Genomic DNA, 16,796 nt, shown 5'->3' with positions numbered 1-16,796 from the left:
GTACAGCCTCTTGGTCAAGCAGGGGAAGGCTGACATTCAGCATCTAAATACAGTATAATAAGTTATTTCTATGCAGTCGTAATAAGTGCTCTGAAGGATAAAGGATACACACACATATACTGTACTGTATTGTTAATTTCAACAGTTGGAGACAATATAGCTTATATAAATTAACCATACAGTTAATATGTATCAGTAGTACATAGTATATATAGTAAAATGTCAAAGACAGGCTGACAGGCAGGGTGCCGTTGCTCAGGACCGTAATCCCAGCACTTTGAGAGGCCAGGGTGGGCGGATTGCTTGAGCTCAGGAATTCAAGGCCAGCCAGGGCAACATAGCAAGATCCCCATCTCTACAAAATAGTAATAATTATTCAGGTGTGGTGGTCTACTCCTGTAGTCCTAGCCACTTGGGCAGCTGAAGTGGGAGGATCTCTTGAGCCCAGAAGGTTGAGGCTGCAGTGAGTTATGATGACATCATCGCACCACTGCACTCCAGCCTGGGCAACAGAGCAAGACTCTGTCTTAAAGATATTTATTGAGAGTTATCGCCCATAAAAATGCTTGAGATAATAGCTTTAAGATAAAACTGGGATGCAACTCTTCAGGCCAGAACCATTTGGAAGAGAAGATTGAAAGAAGAAAGCACTAGAACGTTAATGCATGGTTATGTTTAGGTGATGGAACTTTGCTAAATTTTTTTCCTTTACACTTTTTTCTCTTCTCAAATCTTGATGAAAATGTACTGGTTTTATAGTAAAGATGGCCATAAAGATATGTATTCAGACAAGGTGCTGTGGCTCACACCTATAATCCCAACACTTCTGGAGGCTGAGGCAGGTGGATTGCTTGAGGCCAGGAGTTTAAGACCAGCCTGGCCAACATGGTGAAACCCCATCTCTGTCAAAAATACAAAAATTAGCCGGGTGTGGTGGTACACGCCTGTGGTCCCTGTTCCTTGGGATGTCACAAAACACCAGAATTGTTCAGAGAAGCCACAGTGTCTTTACCAAGAGTCCAGATAAATAATTTATCTTGAGTGTGCTGATCAGAGGCCATGCCTGCTACTAAGATTCGCTGTGGCCTTATGAAGATGTGGCCCAGCTAGGACTTCTCGCTTCCTCAGTTGTGTTTTCTGCTTTGCTCTCTTTAGCGACAAGACTCTGGGACGATGAAGAAGCTGCACACCACTGAAGAGATTGGTGTGCCCATATCCAGGAATGGCTCCACCCTGGGCCTGAAGTCCCAGAACGGCTGTGTTCCTCCAAAGCTGCCCTCGGGGTCCCCTTCCCCCAAACTCTCCCAGGCACCCACACACATGCCAACCATCCTAGATGACCCTGGAAAGAAGGTGAAGAAACCAGCTCCTCCACAGCACTTTTCCCCCAGAACTGCTCAGGGGCTGCCTGGGACCAGCAGCTCGAATAGCAGCAGATCTGGGAGCCAAAGGCAGGGCTCCTGGGACAGCAGGGATGTTGTCCTCTCTACCTCACCTAAGCTCCTGGCTACAGCCACTGCCAACGGGCATGGGCTGAAGGGGAACGACGAGAGCACTGGCCTCGACAGGAGGAGCTCCAGCAGCTCCAGCCCAGAGCACTCGGCCAGCAGCAACTCCACCAAGGTCCCCCAGACCCCCAGGAGTGGCGCGGCCCATCTCTGCGATTCTCAGGAAACAAACTGTTCCACCGCTGGCCACTCCAAAACGCCGCCAAGTGGAGCAGATTCTAAGACGGTGAAGCTGAAGTCCCCTGTCCTGAGCAACGCCACCGCTGAGCCTGCAAGCACCATGTCTCCTCCACCAGCCAAAAAACTGGCCCTTTCTGCCAAGAAGGTGGGTGTGTGGGGGTGTCGCCGCTGCTGTGTATCAGGAGAGCTCCAAGAGTTGCTTGGTTGTGGTTTGGAGGGAGTGATAACTTTGTCCAGGGGCTTTGGCCTCCCTCATGTCAGAGGAACAAAGTGTCTTTTAGTCATTCCCAGCCATTTGCAATTAAAGAGAACGGCTGTCTTGGGGTGAAGGCAGTATGGGGTGTTGAGAGAGCCCTGATGATCTGGTGATGCTCATGTGACTCGTGGAGCTTTGGGCAAGGTAGCAGTTCCCTGTTTTCGCAGTAGGTGGAAGATCCTGACTGAACCCGAGGGAGGGTGGGCCCCACCAGCGCGTGTCCCTAGCAGGGGTGGGGCGGGCAGGAAGCGTAGAGCCCCAGTGGGGTGCCCGGCACCTCTGCAGCAGGAAGCTTAGAAGGCAGCCACGGCACGAGGATGTGATTGTTGTGCTGAAATTTTTGTTTAAATTTTCTTCCTTTTTTTTGTTTCTAACCAAAAATACTTTTCTGGTTCTTCTTCTACCATTCCCCTGCCCCTCACCTCCCCTTTTTGTCTTCTTCTGTCCCCTCATCTTTTTTTCTGGGCTCTTTTGTTTTTATTTTCATTTTTTGTTACTTTTGTTTTCCCTCTTCACTCACGGAAACCTTTTTTAGACCACCAAGTTTTTATTTATGTCGATAACTGCAGGCCAGCACCCTGTGGAGGGCGACCGGCAATGACCTCCGTCCACCTCCCCCCTCACCATCCTCCGACCTCACCCACCCCATGAAAACCTCTCACCCCATCGTTGCCTCCACTTGGCCCGTCCATAGAGCCAGGTAAGCTTTGGGCCGGGACCTTCTGGGTGCCGACTGGTTCTCCCTGTGGTTGCGTGTGCTTGGCTGGTGAGGAGTTGGACGGATCACCAGCCTCACAGGACGGACAAAGCATTGGGGCAGCCAGGAGGTACGGGGGGCATCACCGACCAAGGTCCCCCTCTTCTGTGTTCCCCTGTGGTAAAGGAGCTTTGGGTGGTGAAGGCAGTTTGGCCTCTGCAGTCCTGATGTCTTAGTTCTGTCTTTGTTGGTGGTCTGTCTGCGACATCCATGTGGTGACGTGGTGTGCTGGGGACTGACCTGTCCTGTATCCCTACCAGCCCCATGACAGTACTTCCCAGTCGAAGAGAAAGGCGAAGTGAGGCCTTGGCGAGAGGCCTTGCATGAGCTCGGAGTCCCGTGCGTTTTTTGTGGGGCGTCTTGCCTGCTAGCGTCATGTGGGTTAAGAAGTGTCTTCAGGGCTCTCGGGTTCCTCTGCAGACACCTGCCACAGATGCAGCCCCTTCCCTCTGCATGTGGGCCCTGGTCCGCAGGGGCTGCCTGCGTCTCTTAGGTGCTTCGAGTGGCAGGAAGTTGAGAGTAACTGGTAAATGGCTGCCTAGAAGCCGGTGGGAGTGGGGAAGGAAGCAGTGAAAGATGGGGTGAGCCATGAGGCGGCCTGCGGGGACTGTGCTGGCGGCCTCGGCGCTGGGTTCTAGTTCTAGAATCTCCAGTGCTGCATGAGGGCGAGGTATGACTGTGCGTTGCCCACAGCCTCTGCCTTACTCTCCTCTCACATACACACCTCTACCCTATACCTAGCATAAGATTTGTGTACATGGGAGGGCCTTAAGTGTTTGGGTGTTTTTCGTTTCTTGCCTTATAAGCTTTTTTTGAAAAGATTCCAGAAGACACTTAGAGTAATCAAACATCGTGCAGCTGGCATGGCCTGTATAGTTTGTTTAGATGATGATGGGGTCCTGTTTTCCGCAGGAACCCTGGGAGGTCGGCTTCGTGGTCCCAGCTCATTGACAGATGAGAACATGGTGTTCAGAGTGGGAAGTTAATTTTCCTAGGGACACATAGCTGGCAAGAGGGAGCTCACAGAGCCTCACTGGGTTCGGCGCTAGATCCTGTCCCAGACACGCCTTGCTCATGATTCTGCTCTACGCATCTGTGTCCCGGTTTCAGTGTCCTAATGACGCTAATGTGGAGGTGTCATTAGGCCAACTCAACACTTGCCTTCCTTATGAGGCTGATTTCCTGCCTGGGAACACCCTGAGACTTTCGGAGGTTGGAACATAAATCCTCACGGGATCTTTTTTTTCCTTACCATTTATTGTTTAGTGAAGGCTTCCTCCCTTAACACATTTGTATTAAAGATGTTTTTACATTAGAGCTCACAAAAATATTTGAATTGCTTGGTGAGAAGAAACTAAGGCATGGAACAATTTTTATTAACTTTGCCTTTTTAAAAAAAATTTTTTTTTGACTTTTAAAATCACGTGTTGGCTTGCTTTTTTTTTTTTTTTTTTTTTTTTTTATCTCAGGGATCAATTATTTTAAGTTCCAGGGTACGTGTGCAGGATGTAGAGGTTTGTTACAGAGGTGCCATGGTGGTTTGCTGCACCTATCAACCCACCACCTAGGTAACTTTGCTTTTTTTTTTTTTTTGAGACGGAGTCTTGCTTTGTCACCCAGGCTGGAGTGCAATGGCGTGATCTCGGCTCACTGCAACCTCCACCTCCCAGGTTCAAGCAATTCTCCTGCCTCAGTCTCCCGACTAGCTGAGATTACAGGCGTGTGCCACCACGCCTGGCTAATTTTGTATTTTTAGTAGAGATGGGGTTTCACCATGTTGGCCAGGCTGGTCTCAAACTTCTGACCTCAGGTGATCCAGCCATCTTGGCTTCCCAAAGTGCTGGAATTATAGGCATGAGCCACTGCGCCCGGCCAACTTTGCATTTAAATAGATGTTGAATTAATTGTTAGCTTTCTTTCAAACATACATGTAACTTAATATGTATCTGAAAACTACAGGGCAAAAGCCTTTTCTCATTTTTAGGTGAAAGGGAGGGGAGTGAGGGTAGACAGAAGGAACAGCTCTGCCGGGTCTTTCAGAACATCCTCTCCCTGTTTCCTGGCTGTCCCCACAGGGCTGTTTCACCTGCTCCCCAGTCATCCAGCCGCCTGCAGCCCCCCTTCAGCCCCCACCCCACATTGCTGTCCAGTACCCCCAAGCCCCCAGGGACGTCAGAACCACGGAGCTGCTCCTCCATCTCGACGGCCCTGCCTCAGGTCAACGAGGACCTTGTGTCCCTTCCACACCAGCTGCCAGAGGCCAGTGAGCCCCCCCGGAGCCCCTCTGAGAAGAGGAAAAAGACCTTCGTGGGAGAGCTCCAGAGGCTGGGCTCAGAGACGTGCCTCTCACAGCACATCAGGGAGGCCACTGCGGCTCCCCACGGGAAGAGGAAGAGGAAGAAGAAGAAGCGCCCGGAGGACACAGCTGCCACTGCCCTGCAGGAGGGGCAGACACAGAGACAGCCTGGGAGCCCCAGGCACAGGAGGGAGGGCCAGGCACAGCTGCCCGCTGTCAGACGGCAGGAAGATGGCACACAGCCACAGGTGAATGGCCAGCAGGTGGGATGTGTTACGGACGGCCACCATGCGAGCAGCAGGAAGCGGAGGAGGAAAGGAGCAGAAGGTCTTGGTGAAGAAGGCGGTCTGCACCAGGACCCACCTTGGCACAGGTAAGGGCAGGAGCAAGGTGGCATCTGTCTACCTCTGACGAGAAACAAAGCACAACCACAGAATCTACCCCCAGGTAGGTATGGTCTGGAAATGTAATCTGCTGGCGTGGTTTTCTAAAATGTGGGTATGTGATCGGATGTCTCCTCTGGCTGGGTGTGGTGGCTCACACCTGTAATCCTAGCACTTTGGGAGGCTGAGGCGGCTGGATCACTTCAACCCAGGAATTTGAGACCAGCCTGGGCAATATGGCAAAGCCCTGTCGCTACCAAAAACAAAAATTAGTTGGGCATGGTGGCATGCACCTATAGTCCCAGCTACTCAGGAGGCTGAGGTGGGAGGATGGTTTGAGCCCAGGAGGCGGTGGTTGCAGTGAGCTGAGATTGCGTCACTGCACTACAGCCTGGGTGACAGCTAAACCCTGTCTAAAAAAAAAAAAAAAAGAAAAAATATCTCCTCTGAAAAATACCAGTGGATTGGTCCTTGAAGTGACAGTGGTATGGACAGTAGTGTCCATCCATCATTGTATGTGCAGGGCCGTCCAAGGTTGCTGGATCAGGTGTCCTGGGCCAGGCCGGGCTCTGCCATTTCATCAGGTCCCAGTAGCCTGCACATTGGCGTCGCCGGGCTTGGCTCAGTTAGGATGGGAAACGTGACTGCTTCTCCCTCTGCTGTCTCCGTGGCTGCGTGTGGAGCGTCCACTAATGCGTGTGGGGGAAGAATGTTGCGGCATCCACTAATGCGTGTGGGGGGAAGAATGTTGCAGGGAGCTCCGTGCACTGGGTCACAGCTGGGGTGGCACCTTCTCCATGTTGCAGGTGGGTGTCTGTGTGCTCCTGCTCCCCTTCCAATTTGCTCAGAGCTGACTGCTGCCTCTCACTTCCAAGCAGCTGCTCTCCCATGGGTGATGGTGATCCAGAGGCCGTGGAAGAGTCTCCAAGGAAAAAGAAAAAGAGAAAAAGAAAGCAGGAGCCACAGCGGGCGGTAGAAGAGGATGGGCATCTCGAATGCCCAAGGAGTGCCAAGCCCCGAGATGCTGCTGTCCCTGAGTCCAGCAGCCGCGCACCATCTGCGAATGGCTGGTGTCCTGGGGACCGCATGGGTATGCACCGGGCGAGGGGGTGGGGACCGTGTGGGTGTGCACCGGGCGAGGGGGTGGGGACCGTGTGGGTGTGCACCGGGCGAGGGGGTGGGGACTGCGTGTGTGCACCGGGCGAGGGGGTGGGGTCTGCGTGTGTGTGCACCGGGCAAGGGGCTGGGGACCGCGTGTGTGTGCACCGGGCGAGGGGGTATTGGGGAGTGCACAGGCTGAGAGCAGCGTCTACTGCCTCTGAGCTTGGGAGGGTCTGGGAGAAGATGTGGGGGGCCCTGGGACCCTACCTACCTTCACCCCCCGCCCCCGAGTCTGTTCCCTTGGGTGATGGGGTTGAAGCTTCCTCATGTGTCAAAGCATTTGACTGAAACAGCCCCATGGGAGAGGTTACAGTGCACATGAACTTGAAAACATTCTGTGAACGCCGGTGGGTCTTCCGATCCAAAGCTGTTCTGTCTACAGCTTCTCATGGAATGACTCCCTGAACTCCCAGTCTGAGTTTTTTTCTGTGATGGTTGAATTTAGAAGAGTTGGGTTCAAAAGTGAATCCTTCTTTCCCTCTATGTAGCTGGGCCATTCAGAACATAGCATGGTTTGCTTGCTGTTGGGGACCTGTGTGCTGTGGCTGTCCTTGGGCACCATCCCTCAATCGGAGGGTGTTTTGTTTTCTTCAGGGCTGGCTGGGGCATGCCTTGGCAGGCACCCGCCACAGAACACATTTGTTAAGTGAAGGGGAGAGAAAGTCCTGGTTGCTTGGTATAGGGGGCCAAGCTTCAGTGAGGCCTCCTCTGCAGTCTGGAAGGTCTGATTATGGCAGTGCATCTGGGGGCCAGCAGGACCTTAGAGACTGATTTGTATTTATCCAACTCTTAAGAAAGGAATTTATCATTAAAAATGAAATGGTGTGAAATAAATTGCAAAACTTGGGTGCTAGCCAGTGCCAACTGTGTTTGCTGGCCAGCATGCTCTCAGAAGTACTGCCCTGGCCGGGCGTGGTGGCTCACGCCTGTAATCCCAGCACTTTGGGAGGCCGAGGCGGGTGGATCACGAGGTTAGGAGATCGAGACCATCCTGGCTGACACGGTGAAACCCCGTCTCTACAAAAAATACAAAAAATTAGCCAGGCGTGGTGGCGGGTGCCTCTAGTCCCAGCTACTCGGGAGGCTGAGGCAGGAGAATGGCGTGAACCCGGGAGGCAGAGCTTGCAGTGAGCCGAGGTTGCGCCACTGCACTCTAGCCTGGGCGACAGAGCGAGACTCCGTCTCAAAAAAAAAAAAAGAAGTACTGCCCTAACATGGCACCAGAGCCGTGCTCCGTGCCACCCTCGGAGTGAAGTGGAGTTTGCTTGTTAGTGCAAGGGACATCACTTGAGCACTTGCAGTGCGCCAGGGTCCATGCCAGATGCTGGTTGTGTCTACTGAGCAGTGCGCCCTGGGCCCTCAGGGCTCCCTGGCAGAGCCAGAACCACACAGTAAGGGCTCGTGCTCAGCAAGCAGGCGCTGGGGGCCGCATGGGCTCTTGCAGTCCTGCGTACCTGAGGAGAGTGGCTAAATGGGCAGGGTACCAGACCCAAGGGGAGGAGGCGCAGCATGTTGGGAGCAGGCAGGCTGCTCTGCATGGCCGGGTCCCTGGGCTGTGTGGATGAGATGGGAACCATGGAAGCCACTGTATGGGGGCAGGGGACACTTAGCCTGGAGCTCACTGAGGAATTGGAGGCAGGGAGAAATGAGGTCAGATTTGTGTGAAGGGAGCTGAGTATATTCCAGGGGCTATGTGGCTAGCTGGGCAGAGGACGAGTTCAGAAAGGGTTTCTAGAACCCGATGAGGGTGGTGAGTGCTGTCCTGGTCCCGAGGTGCTGGGTGGACCCGCGCAATGTTGCTGATGGGGACCAGGTTCCCCCTGGACAGGGCTTAGGAGGTTGGGGACCCTGATGGCAGCAGCCAAGCTTGGCCGTTCCCTCCACCGCTGTGGCTGTCCAGGTGTCAGGCTGGTCTTGGGGCACGGGCCTCTCCCTTAGGTGAGGTGGATTCCATTTAGATCTAGTTCTCTTCCCTCCCTCTGTCAGACTGAGGACTTACACTACTGGGTAATGGGGTTTGGGAGGGTTTTTTTTTTTTTTTTTGCTTTTTAGCTTTTTGTTATTTTCCATGTTTTCTTTCTCATGAATTGACTTGGACAACAGCCTTCTCTATTGTGTCAGGTCATTAGTAGATTAAGCAGGTAAGCATTAGTAAATAAGCATTTAGGCTGGGCGCCATGGCTCATGCGTGTAATCCCAGCACTTTGGGAGGCCAGTGGGAGTCCCAAGGAGTTTGAGATGAACCTAGGCAACATAGTGAGACCCTGTCTTTTAAAAAAAAAGAAAAAGGCAAGCATCCACTTACGGTAAGTTCTGTTATAATTTAAAGTGTGTGATTGCTTCCCCGGTGGGTTATTTTAAACGTCTGTAAATGTTTCTTGGCTGCTCCAATTGCAGGGCTGAGCCAGGCCCCTCCTGTGTCTTGGAATGGAGAGCGAGAGTCTGATGTGGTCCAGGAACTGCTCAAATACTCATCTGATAAAGCTTACGGGAGAAAAGGTACTGGTTTGGAGACAGGACTTGTTTGTCTTTGATTGGTTGGTTTTGTAGGAGGGAAGGGTGTGGAATGGATCCTGGTGCACTGTGAGTGCGGAGGGCGGGCATCGCTCGGCTTTGAGAATGGGAAGAGGAATCTCAGCACTGGTAGAGTCCTCTTTAAACCCTCAGCCGTGGCACGAAGGTGGCTTCTGTCCGTGGCAGGATCCAGAAGAGCTGCTTCTGAGGGTTGGGGCAGGGTGAGGAGCCCCACACATGCTGGGTCTTAGGTAGGGAAGGGGCAGAGTGACCAAGCTCTTCCAGCCTAGGTAATGTCACTTCTTGCTCAGAGCATGTTTTTATTCAGACTTCGAGACCGAACATGACATCTTTGTTCCTCAGACGCGGGCATGGGTTTAGAAAGAACTGAACTCTTTGGCCGTGGCTTAGGGTTTAGCTAAGAGGGCATCGCTGGCGGTTCCGTGCTGACCGACCACACATGGGCATCGAGCCGTCCTCCTCTTGTCCTTCTCTTCACCACAAGGTGGCACTCAAAATTGTTGACTAATTATGAGTAGACTAGTTGGTAAATGACACTCTTGAAGTGAAGCCACAGGGGACCTGGGAACCTGCACTTGTGCTGACCCCCGTGTCTGCCTGGTAGTTCTGACCTGGGATGGCAAGATGTCAGCGGTCAGTCAGGATGCTGTTGAAGATAGCAGACAGGCTCGGACTGAGACCGTGGTTGATGACTGGGACGAAGAGTTTGACCGAGGGAAGGTATGATGCGTGATGCTGACCACAGGCTTGAGGGAGCAGGGCGGCGTGGCTCAGCTCAGGGCCAGGGCAGTTGGAGGTGGCGGCAGCGGCATGAAGCGGCGGAGCGTGAGAAGAGCCAGGCTGCCCAGGCCTGTCCGGGCGTGTGGCCATGGACAGGGCGTGCATCCTCGCAGCTTCCACCCCTTTGTCAGTAGGGGGACTGCAGGGTGCCGTGCACAGGGGTCACTGTGAGGAGTGGGTCTCCAGAGAGCTCGCGAGAGCCCTGCCTGTGTGCAGGAGGCTGGTGACCTGCATGCAGTATGGAGCCCCGCGCGGGCCAGGAAAGAGCCCGTTTTGGGAACTGTGATGCCTGTGATTCTTGGTCTAGGAAAAGAAAATTAAAAAATTTAAGAGAGAGAAGAGGAGAAACTTCAACGCCTTCCAGAAACTTCAGACTCGACGGAACTTCTGGTCTGTGACTCACCCAGCAAAGGCTGCCAGCCTCAGCTATCGCCGCTGACTGTGCCCCTGTGGAAGGAGGTCGGTTCCGAGGGAGTGGGTGTGAGGGTGAGATGGGGGTGTGTGTGCCGTGTATGTGTATAGGAGGTGTGGTGGGGTGTGGCATGCGTGTGTATGATGTATGTGGGCTGTGTATCTGGCACATGTGTGTTGGGTGGTGTGTGTGTGGTGTGGGCGTATCTGTGGTGTGTGTCCTAGTCACTTGGAGAAGGGTGTGTGTGGGATGCATGTGTATAAGGGGGTGTGTGTAGTGTGTGTTGAGTGTGGGGTGTGTACACCTGGCATCTGTGGCATGTGTCCTGGTCACTTGGAGAAGGGCATGTGTGGGGTGTGTGTGGGGTGTGTGTGGTGTGTATATCTGGCACGTGTCCCAGTCACTTGCAGAAGGGTGTGTGGGGTTTGCCAGCTGCATCGAGATGCCATGCATTGGGTTCCTAGGTTGGACTCATACCCGAGGGTGGCAGTGGGAAGATTGGGGTCCCGTTTCTCTCTGTCAGGACTACTGTGGTTTGTTCTGCAGCCTCCTGGAGACAAGGCGTCCCTTCCTGGGAGCTGTCGGTCTGGATCTGAGGGAGCTCTCTGTGTGGGCTCTGCTGTGCTGGGAGCCTGTCATGGTAGGAGCTCTCCCGGTACCAGTGTCCACAGACGACCACCCGACGTAGAGGCTTTGAGGCTTCTCTAGATCGGAACCTCTTTGGTGACATTCCTGACCAGCCCTGCAAGATAAACGACAGTGTGTGTGTGAGCAGAGGTGGCCGCATGCCTCCTGGACATCTTTGCTGGGCTGTGCCTTCTTGTGTTTCATAGACAGTGGTCTGTGCTGGCAGAGGCTGCTGCCCCTGGTTGGGGCTATCAGGAGAGTGGGGGATGGTGGCCACACGTTCCCCAGATGGTCTCCCGGTGCATAGCTGGTGGCTCTGGGCAAGCCATCCCTTGCTTCTCGGGGCTGACGCCACTGATGTGTCCGAGCCCACCCTCCCCTGCTTCCTTGGTGGGGCCCCTTCATCTGTTGGCCTTACCTGTCCTCAGAAAGGAAGAGCCGACCCCACCCAGCCACCTCTCCCTTTTATGGAACTCGAGAGGGTGGCCCTACTGTGCACCCCTTCCTTGTGAGTAACTCTCGACTGTCCTGGAGAGCAGAGGCTGTTTGGGGTCGGAGGAGCCGTCGATACCTGCAAATACATCTGCTTTCCAGGCTGCTGTTTATTCTGAGACGACTGTGCTGTAGCTTCCCTTGCAGCTGCAATAACCCACAGGTCTTCACTGAGGTGGAGGCCTTGGGGTAGAATTCTCCATTTATTTTACTACTTAATACGAAACATTTATTTTTGACCAGTCCTGTGGCTTCCATTAGCAATATGTTTCTTTTCCCAAATATGCAAATAGTGGCTTTGTTTGCTCAATTTTGTGAGTGCTTTGGAATTTAAATGATTGTATAACTCAAGAAGATTACTTTTCTATCTTGCTCAAGCTGTGCCTGCCAACTTGTAATTTAATAAATACAGGAAATCCTCAGAGAAGGTGATATTTTCAAGAAAAAGACAAATGCCCTCATAGTAGTGGGAAGTGTGAAGGTGGCCGTGAACATCCTTCCTCATCGGGTCTGTCCCCGTCATTTCCTCCCGGAGTCGTCGCAGGTGGAGATGGACGTGGTGTTGGACTTAGACCTCCTTCAGTGTGGCTCTGCTGGGCCAGAGGCATCCTGCTGTCCCGGGTGGCTGCCTCCCTGTCTGCACCCCCTCTCCCTGGGGCAGCTTTGCTTCCTGCCCCTGTGCTGGGGGCCTGGGTGGTTACTGGCGTGTAGATGGAATTGCTTTTTTAATATGGGAAGATACATTCATTTTTTTCCATGTGGGTGGGTGTCTCTTTTTGGATTTTCTTCTGTTTTTACATTTCTCTTCTTAGAAGGGTGGGAGAGAATCAAGCTCCTGCGGCCACCTCTGTCCCAGCAGCAGTGAGTGGAGGTCTGCCTTGAGCTGCTCAGGGTGCCCTCTCCTGCGGACCAGTCTCTGAATGTTCAAAGATGAGGGCCTGGCTTCCATGCTCTGGCTTTGTAACTTATCTGGGAGGGAAAGCACATGCCTTCACGGGCAGGGTATGTTCCTTTTCTTCTCGGGGTGTTGACTTGCATTCCTGTGTGAACTGTTCCCTCTGCCATGTTTACCGTGTGATGTTCTGTAGTTGAAAATGTTAGTTGTCTGCTAGCACAGAATTTATCTCCTTCCTTTCTCTCCCTTCTCTCCTCCAAATCAGTCTCTTCCCTTCTCCACTAGATAACTGTAAAACCTTTTCCTGAGGTACATATATTCGTTAACTCTTGGGCAGTGGTGAGCACGAGATGACTTTCTGCAGCATTTATCACTGTTGGGTAGAGTCACGTCCCTTCCCTCCACAGAAGTCATCAACCCGATAGAGAAGGGAAAGATGAGTCCCAGAAAACGAGTTCAAACTCTAGGTCATGTACACGTATGTAAGTAAATATCAATAACCCAAGCCTTTGTCGTAGCAGTCACTTGGTTGACTTAGGATCTGGGTCTGTTTAATTTTGTGCTTGGGAAGGGAGCTGGAGGGAGCGGGGCCTGTGTACAGCAGCTACCTCTCCCAGGTCCTCTCACTCACCTGCTCTGCGTCCTGGTTGCATGGCCGCACCTGTCTGTGTGCAGAGGTCTGTGTCCCATCCTCTGCACCTCCTCTCCTGGGGCCTGGGGAGCCCCACATGTTGCCAAGATCTTGGTGCAATAAAATACTCCGTTTTTGTGAGTTCTGGTCTTTGTTGGTTTCATTTGATTTTTTTTTAAAAGGTACATCCCAACCACGGTCTCGCTGATTCCACCTGTCCTGGAAGTTGAGGCTGGGCTAGGAGGGGCAGGTAGGTCCCTGCAGGGAGCTCAGTGATCAGGAGGTTACATTTGGCGAGAGCAGCCCTAGTGAATGGGTGACCAAGAGGCTGAATGAACTCCAGGGCACAGGCGGGTTGCAGTGCAGCGGCTCCTGTTGAGAATGCTGCTCTGCAGCTCTGTTACCTGGTGTGTGTGGCTCCCTGCGTCTCCCTTTAGCAACTTGGAAGTAAGCTTTCTCCACCCCAGGGTATCCACCAAACACGGGGCATCATGTCTTCACTTCTCTTTAGGGGTTTGGCTGGACACCCCAAAATGAGGACAGCCAAGTAAGAACAAGCGAGGTGAGGCAGCTCCTGGACCCAAATCAAAGGGGTGGCAGAGAGCAGGGCAGACTGCTGACCCAGAGGCCTTGCTGCCAGCCAGGCTGTGTCTGAAGGCATTTGCTTTGTAGCCTGGGCAGCGGTTGAGTGGGTTCTGAGGCTTGGAGAGGTGGTGATCTGACACCAACGCTGGGCGCGGCTGTGGTTTTTCCATTCTTTTTTTTTCCAAACAGAGTCTCCCTCTGTCGCCTAGGCTGGAGTACAGTGGCACGATTCTTTGCTCACTGCAAACCCTGTCTCCCGGGTTCAAGCAATTCTCCTGCCTCAGCCTCCCAAGTAGCTGGGAGTATAGGCGCGCATCACCACGCCCGACTAATTTTTGTATTTTTAGTAGAGATGGAGTTTCACCATGTTGGCCAGGCTGGTCTCTTAATTCCTGACCTTGTGATCCACTTGCCTCAGCCTCCCAAAGTGCTGGGATTCCAGGTGTGAGCCACCACGCCTGACAGGCTTTTCCATTCTTAACTGCAGTTTCCCAAACACTAGGGCTGCTTCTGGGTGTGTATAAAAGTGAACACACTCACATCGTCTGGCAGGCGGTGGGCAGAATCCAATGGGCAGGACTGACGGCTCCAGGGCAGGGCAAGTGCCATTACGGAGATGCAGGGAGGCCATGAGGAGCCTGTCGTGAGCTCTGCCTGAAGCGCCGTGGGGTGAGGTGACATTCTGAAAGGGGGCTTGCAGTGGGAGCTGGCCAGCAGGACTCAGCTGGCTAACCGTAAGTCAGGTGCAAAAGTGCAGGGCAGGTTTTGTCTGACAGTTTGGACAAGAAGGGTTGCCAAGGTCTGATGTGCTTTTTAGACTCCTGAGGCTGATAGTGGATTCCAGGCTGCCTGATGGCCTGAAAGGCGGCCGGTGGAGCGCAGAGAACAGCAGGTGAGGATGACCAGCCACCAGGCTGGCTGAGAAGTGGCCGAGGCTAGAGCTAAGAGATTGGCATTAGTAGCAGAGGCTAGAAGTGAGGTCACTTGGATATTTAGGAGATGGACTCGAGGTGAGGTGACAGATAACGGCAGAATGTTCTGGGTGGAGTTTAAGACGATTTCTGCTAGGGTGGTTAGTTGGGTTCAGAGGCCAAGTAGTAGCCAGGGAAGCAGGCGGCTCACTGATGGTTTCAGGAAGGCCTTCAGGTGGTGAGAGATTCAGTCTGACATAGTGGACGTGTTGGCATCTTACCAGAACAGGGAACCCAGGGAGAATCCTAGGCATGGGAAGTAGGCAGTGGGTGAGCTCCGAGTCTTCTAGTTAGGAAAAAGCCCAGGTGTCTGGACACTGGGGAATCAGGTGGGCATCTGTTTATCCCCAACATACTGTTAGGGCTCATTATAACTGTGACAGTGACCTTCAGGGCAGTTTAACACTAGGTGGTGCTGTGAGAATCCCTGCCTCAAGTCTTGGTAGCTCGGACAACCTCAGTGCAGATGAGGATGTGTGTACACCAAGGGGGTGGTGGTAAAGGAGGACTGTGTTTGGACAGGTCACGTGACATGCAGATGGGCAGCTTTCTGTGTCTTGTCACCTGAGCTGACTCCCTGGAGTCACACTCTTGCCCGGAGGTGGCCCTGCTGCTGCTTCGTGCAGATCCCGCCTTGGCTTGGCCCCCTGCTCCTTCCATATCTGGACTGGGGATGACCCTTGGAGAAGATCATCTGGGTGCCATGGATTCGGCTTTCAGAGCTGTCTGGCTGCCCTACTTCGTTGGGCTCTGCCTGCCTTTTGGGATTTCTGCCCTTGGTCTTCAGGCAACTCCTTCCTCTCTCTCCCATTCTTTTCAGTGATCCCTGCAAACTATTTTGCTCTCTCATTGCGTATGTGCCCACTACTCTTGGTAAGTGACTTCCAATGCTACCTCAAGAATTCCCATCCCACCCCAAAATTAAACAACACGGGAAAACCAAAGCTAGAACCAACTCCTCTCCCTCTGTTCTCTTCTCCTTACCTCAGGGTTCTCAATGCTTATAGGGCAGCAGGAGCACCTGGGGAGAGGCATCCGATACTGACAGAAGTAGAATCAGAATCTATGGGTGAGGCTTAGGCATCAGCATTTAAAGCCTTCCCGGGGGAGAGGGGGGGCCGGGCGCGGTGGCTGATGCCTGTAAGCTCAGCACTTTGGGAGGCCAAGGCGGCGGATCACTTGAGGTCAGGAGTTCGAGACCAGCCTGACCAACATGATGAAACCCCGTCTCTACTAAAAATACAAAAATTAGCTGGGCTTGGCCTGTGCCTGTAATCCCAACTACTTGGGAGGCTGAGGCAGGAGAACTTCTTGAACCTGGGAGGTGGAGGTTGCAGTGAGCCAAGATCATGCCACTGCACTCCAGCCTGGGTGACAGAGTGAGACTCTGTCTCAAAAACAACAACAACAACAAAAACCATCCTGGGGGCATCATAGTGAGCAGCAGAGTTGAGAGTTGCCATCCTGGTCCCCAGTCTCAAACTCAAGTGAGCACCAGAATTGCCAGGGGCTCCTTAAAACACCAGTTGCCGGGCTCCTTCCCCCGCATTCTGATTCAGCAGGTCTGGGATGAGGCCTGAGAATGTGCGTGTCCAATAGTCCCCAGGGCTGCTGCTGAGCAGACCCACTGTTCTGATCTGACGCCTCCCAGAGGGGCTGGGTGGTTGGTGTGGGAGAGTGGAAAGGAAGTGTAGTATAGGGGCTGTTCCCCATCCTCTGTGGGGACCTCTACTGGAGATGCTGGACGAGGTGCCCCCTCTGTGTATGCTGGCACCACACCTGTGCCCTTGAGGCCAACCTTTTCCACCCTGGGGACCTTGCTCCATTAATTACCCTGTCCGCTCCCGTGTCTCACTCTTCCCTTCCCTTAGGAACATGTTCAGGCATCTCCCATCCTAAAAAGCCTGCGTGTCCTTGTGTCCCCTCTCAGCTACCCTCTCCCTTGGTTGACATTATTTGCTCTGTGTTGACTCTCTGTGGTTTTTAGTCTAGCTTCTGCCATCATCACTTCTCAGTGACCTAATTCCCACTGTTGCCACCAACTTCTTCCCAGGATTTGACACTGTTCACCTCTGCACCCTGGAGAGCTCCTCTAAGATGTGAGTCTGTTGCATTTGCTGCATACTCTAGATCAAGCCCAGAATCAACTGATCCAGTCAATACATCCCACTGAACAGCCAACCGATCCACCCTCTGTCGGGATCTCTACTGTAGACACTGAAAGAGGTGCCCCCTCAGTATAGGATGCTGGCCTCAAATAATCCTCTCGCCTTGGCCTCCCAAAGCATTGGGATTACAGGTGTGAGCCACTGTGCCTGGCCTCCAGG

At 53.1% G+C, this 16,796-nt stretch overlaps 1 protein-coding gene across 9 annotated transcripts in view; it reads left to right on the top strand.

Annotated features, from left to right (window-relative positions):
• USP36 (ubiquitin specific peptidase 36) overlaps window positions 1-13,054 on the top strand; it is a 44,788-nt gene extending 31,734 nt beyond the window's left edge. For 3 of the 9 annotated variants that reach the window (XM_009252090.4, XM_063718303.1, XM_063718304.1), the window contains 8 exons: window positions 1,156-1,833; window positions 2,514-2,644; window positions 4,777-5,370; window positions 6,259-6,470; window positions 8,939-9,040; window positions 9,681-9,796; window positions 10,164-10,315; window positions 10,815-13,054. In XM_009252090.4, coding sequence (XP_009250365.3) covers window positions 1,156-1,833; window positions 2,514-2,644; window positions 4,777-5,370; window positions 6,259-6,470; window positions 8,939-9,040; window positions 9,681-9,796; window positions 10,164-10,295 — 1,965 coding nt within the window. In that variant the 3' untranslated portion in view covers window positions 10,296-10,315; window positions 10,815-13,054. Of the gene's footprint in view, window positions 1-1,155; window positions 1,834-2,513; window positions 2,645-4,776; window positions 5,371-6,255; window positions 6,471-8,938; window positions 9,041-9,680; window positions 9,797-10,163; window positions 10,316-10,791 lie in introns of all 9 variants that reach the window. The other 6 variants (XM_009252088.4, XM_054535807.2, XM_054535810.2 and 3 more) reach the window with 3 other exon arrangements.
• The last annotated feature ends 3,742 nt before the right edge of the window (window positions 13,055-16,796 follow it).

Source organism: Pongo abelii, chromosome 19, assembly GCF_028885655.2.
Source record: "Pongo abelii isolate AG06213 chromosome 19, NHGRI_mPonAbe1-v2.0_pri, whole genome shotgun sequence".
In the NCBI taxonomy this organism is placed as follows: domain Eukaryota; kingdom Metazoa; phylum Chordata; class Mammalia; order Primates; family Hominidae; genus Pongo; species Pongo abelii.
Note: the sequence above shows the minus strand (reverse complement) of the source record. Positions and strands in the feature narration are given on the sequence as shown.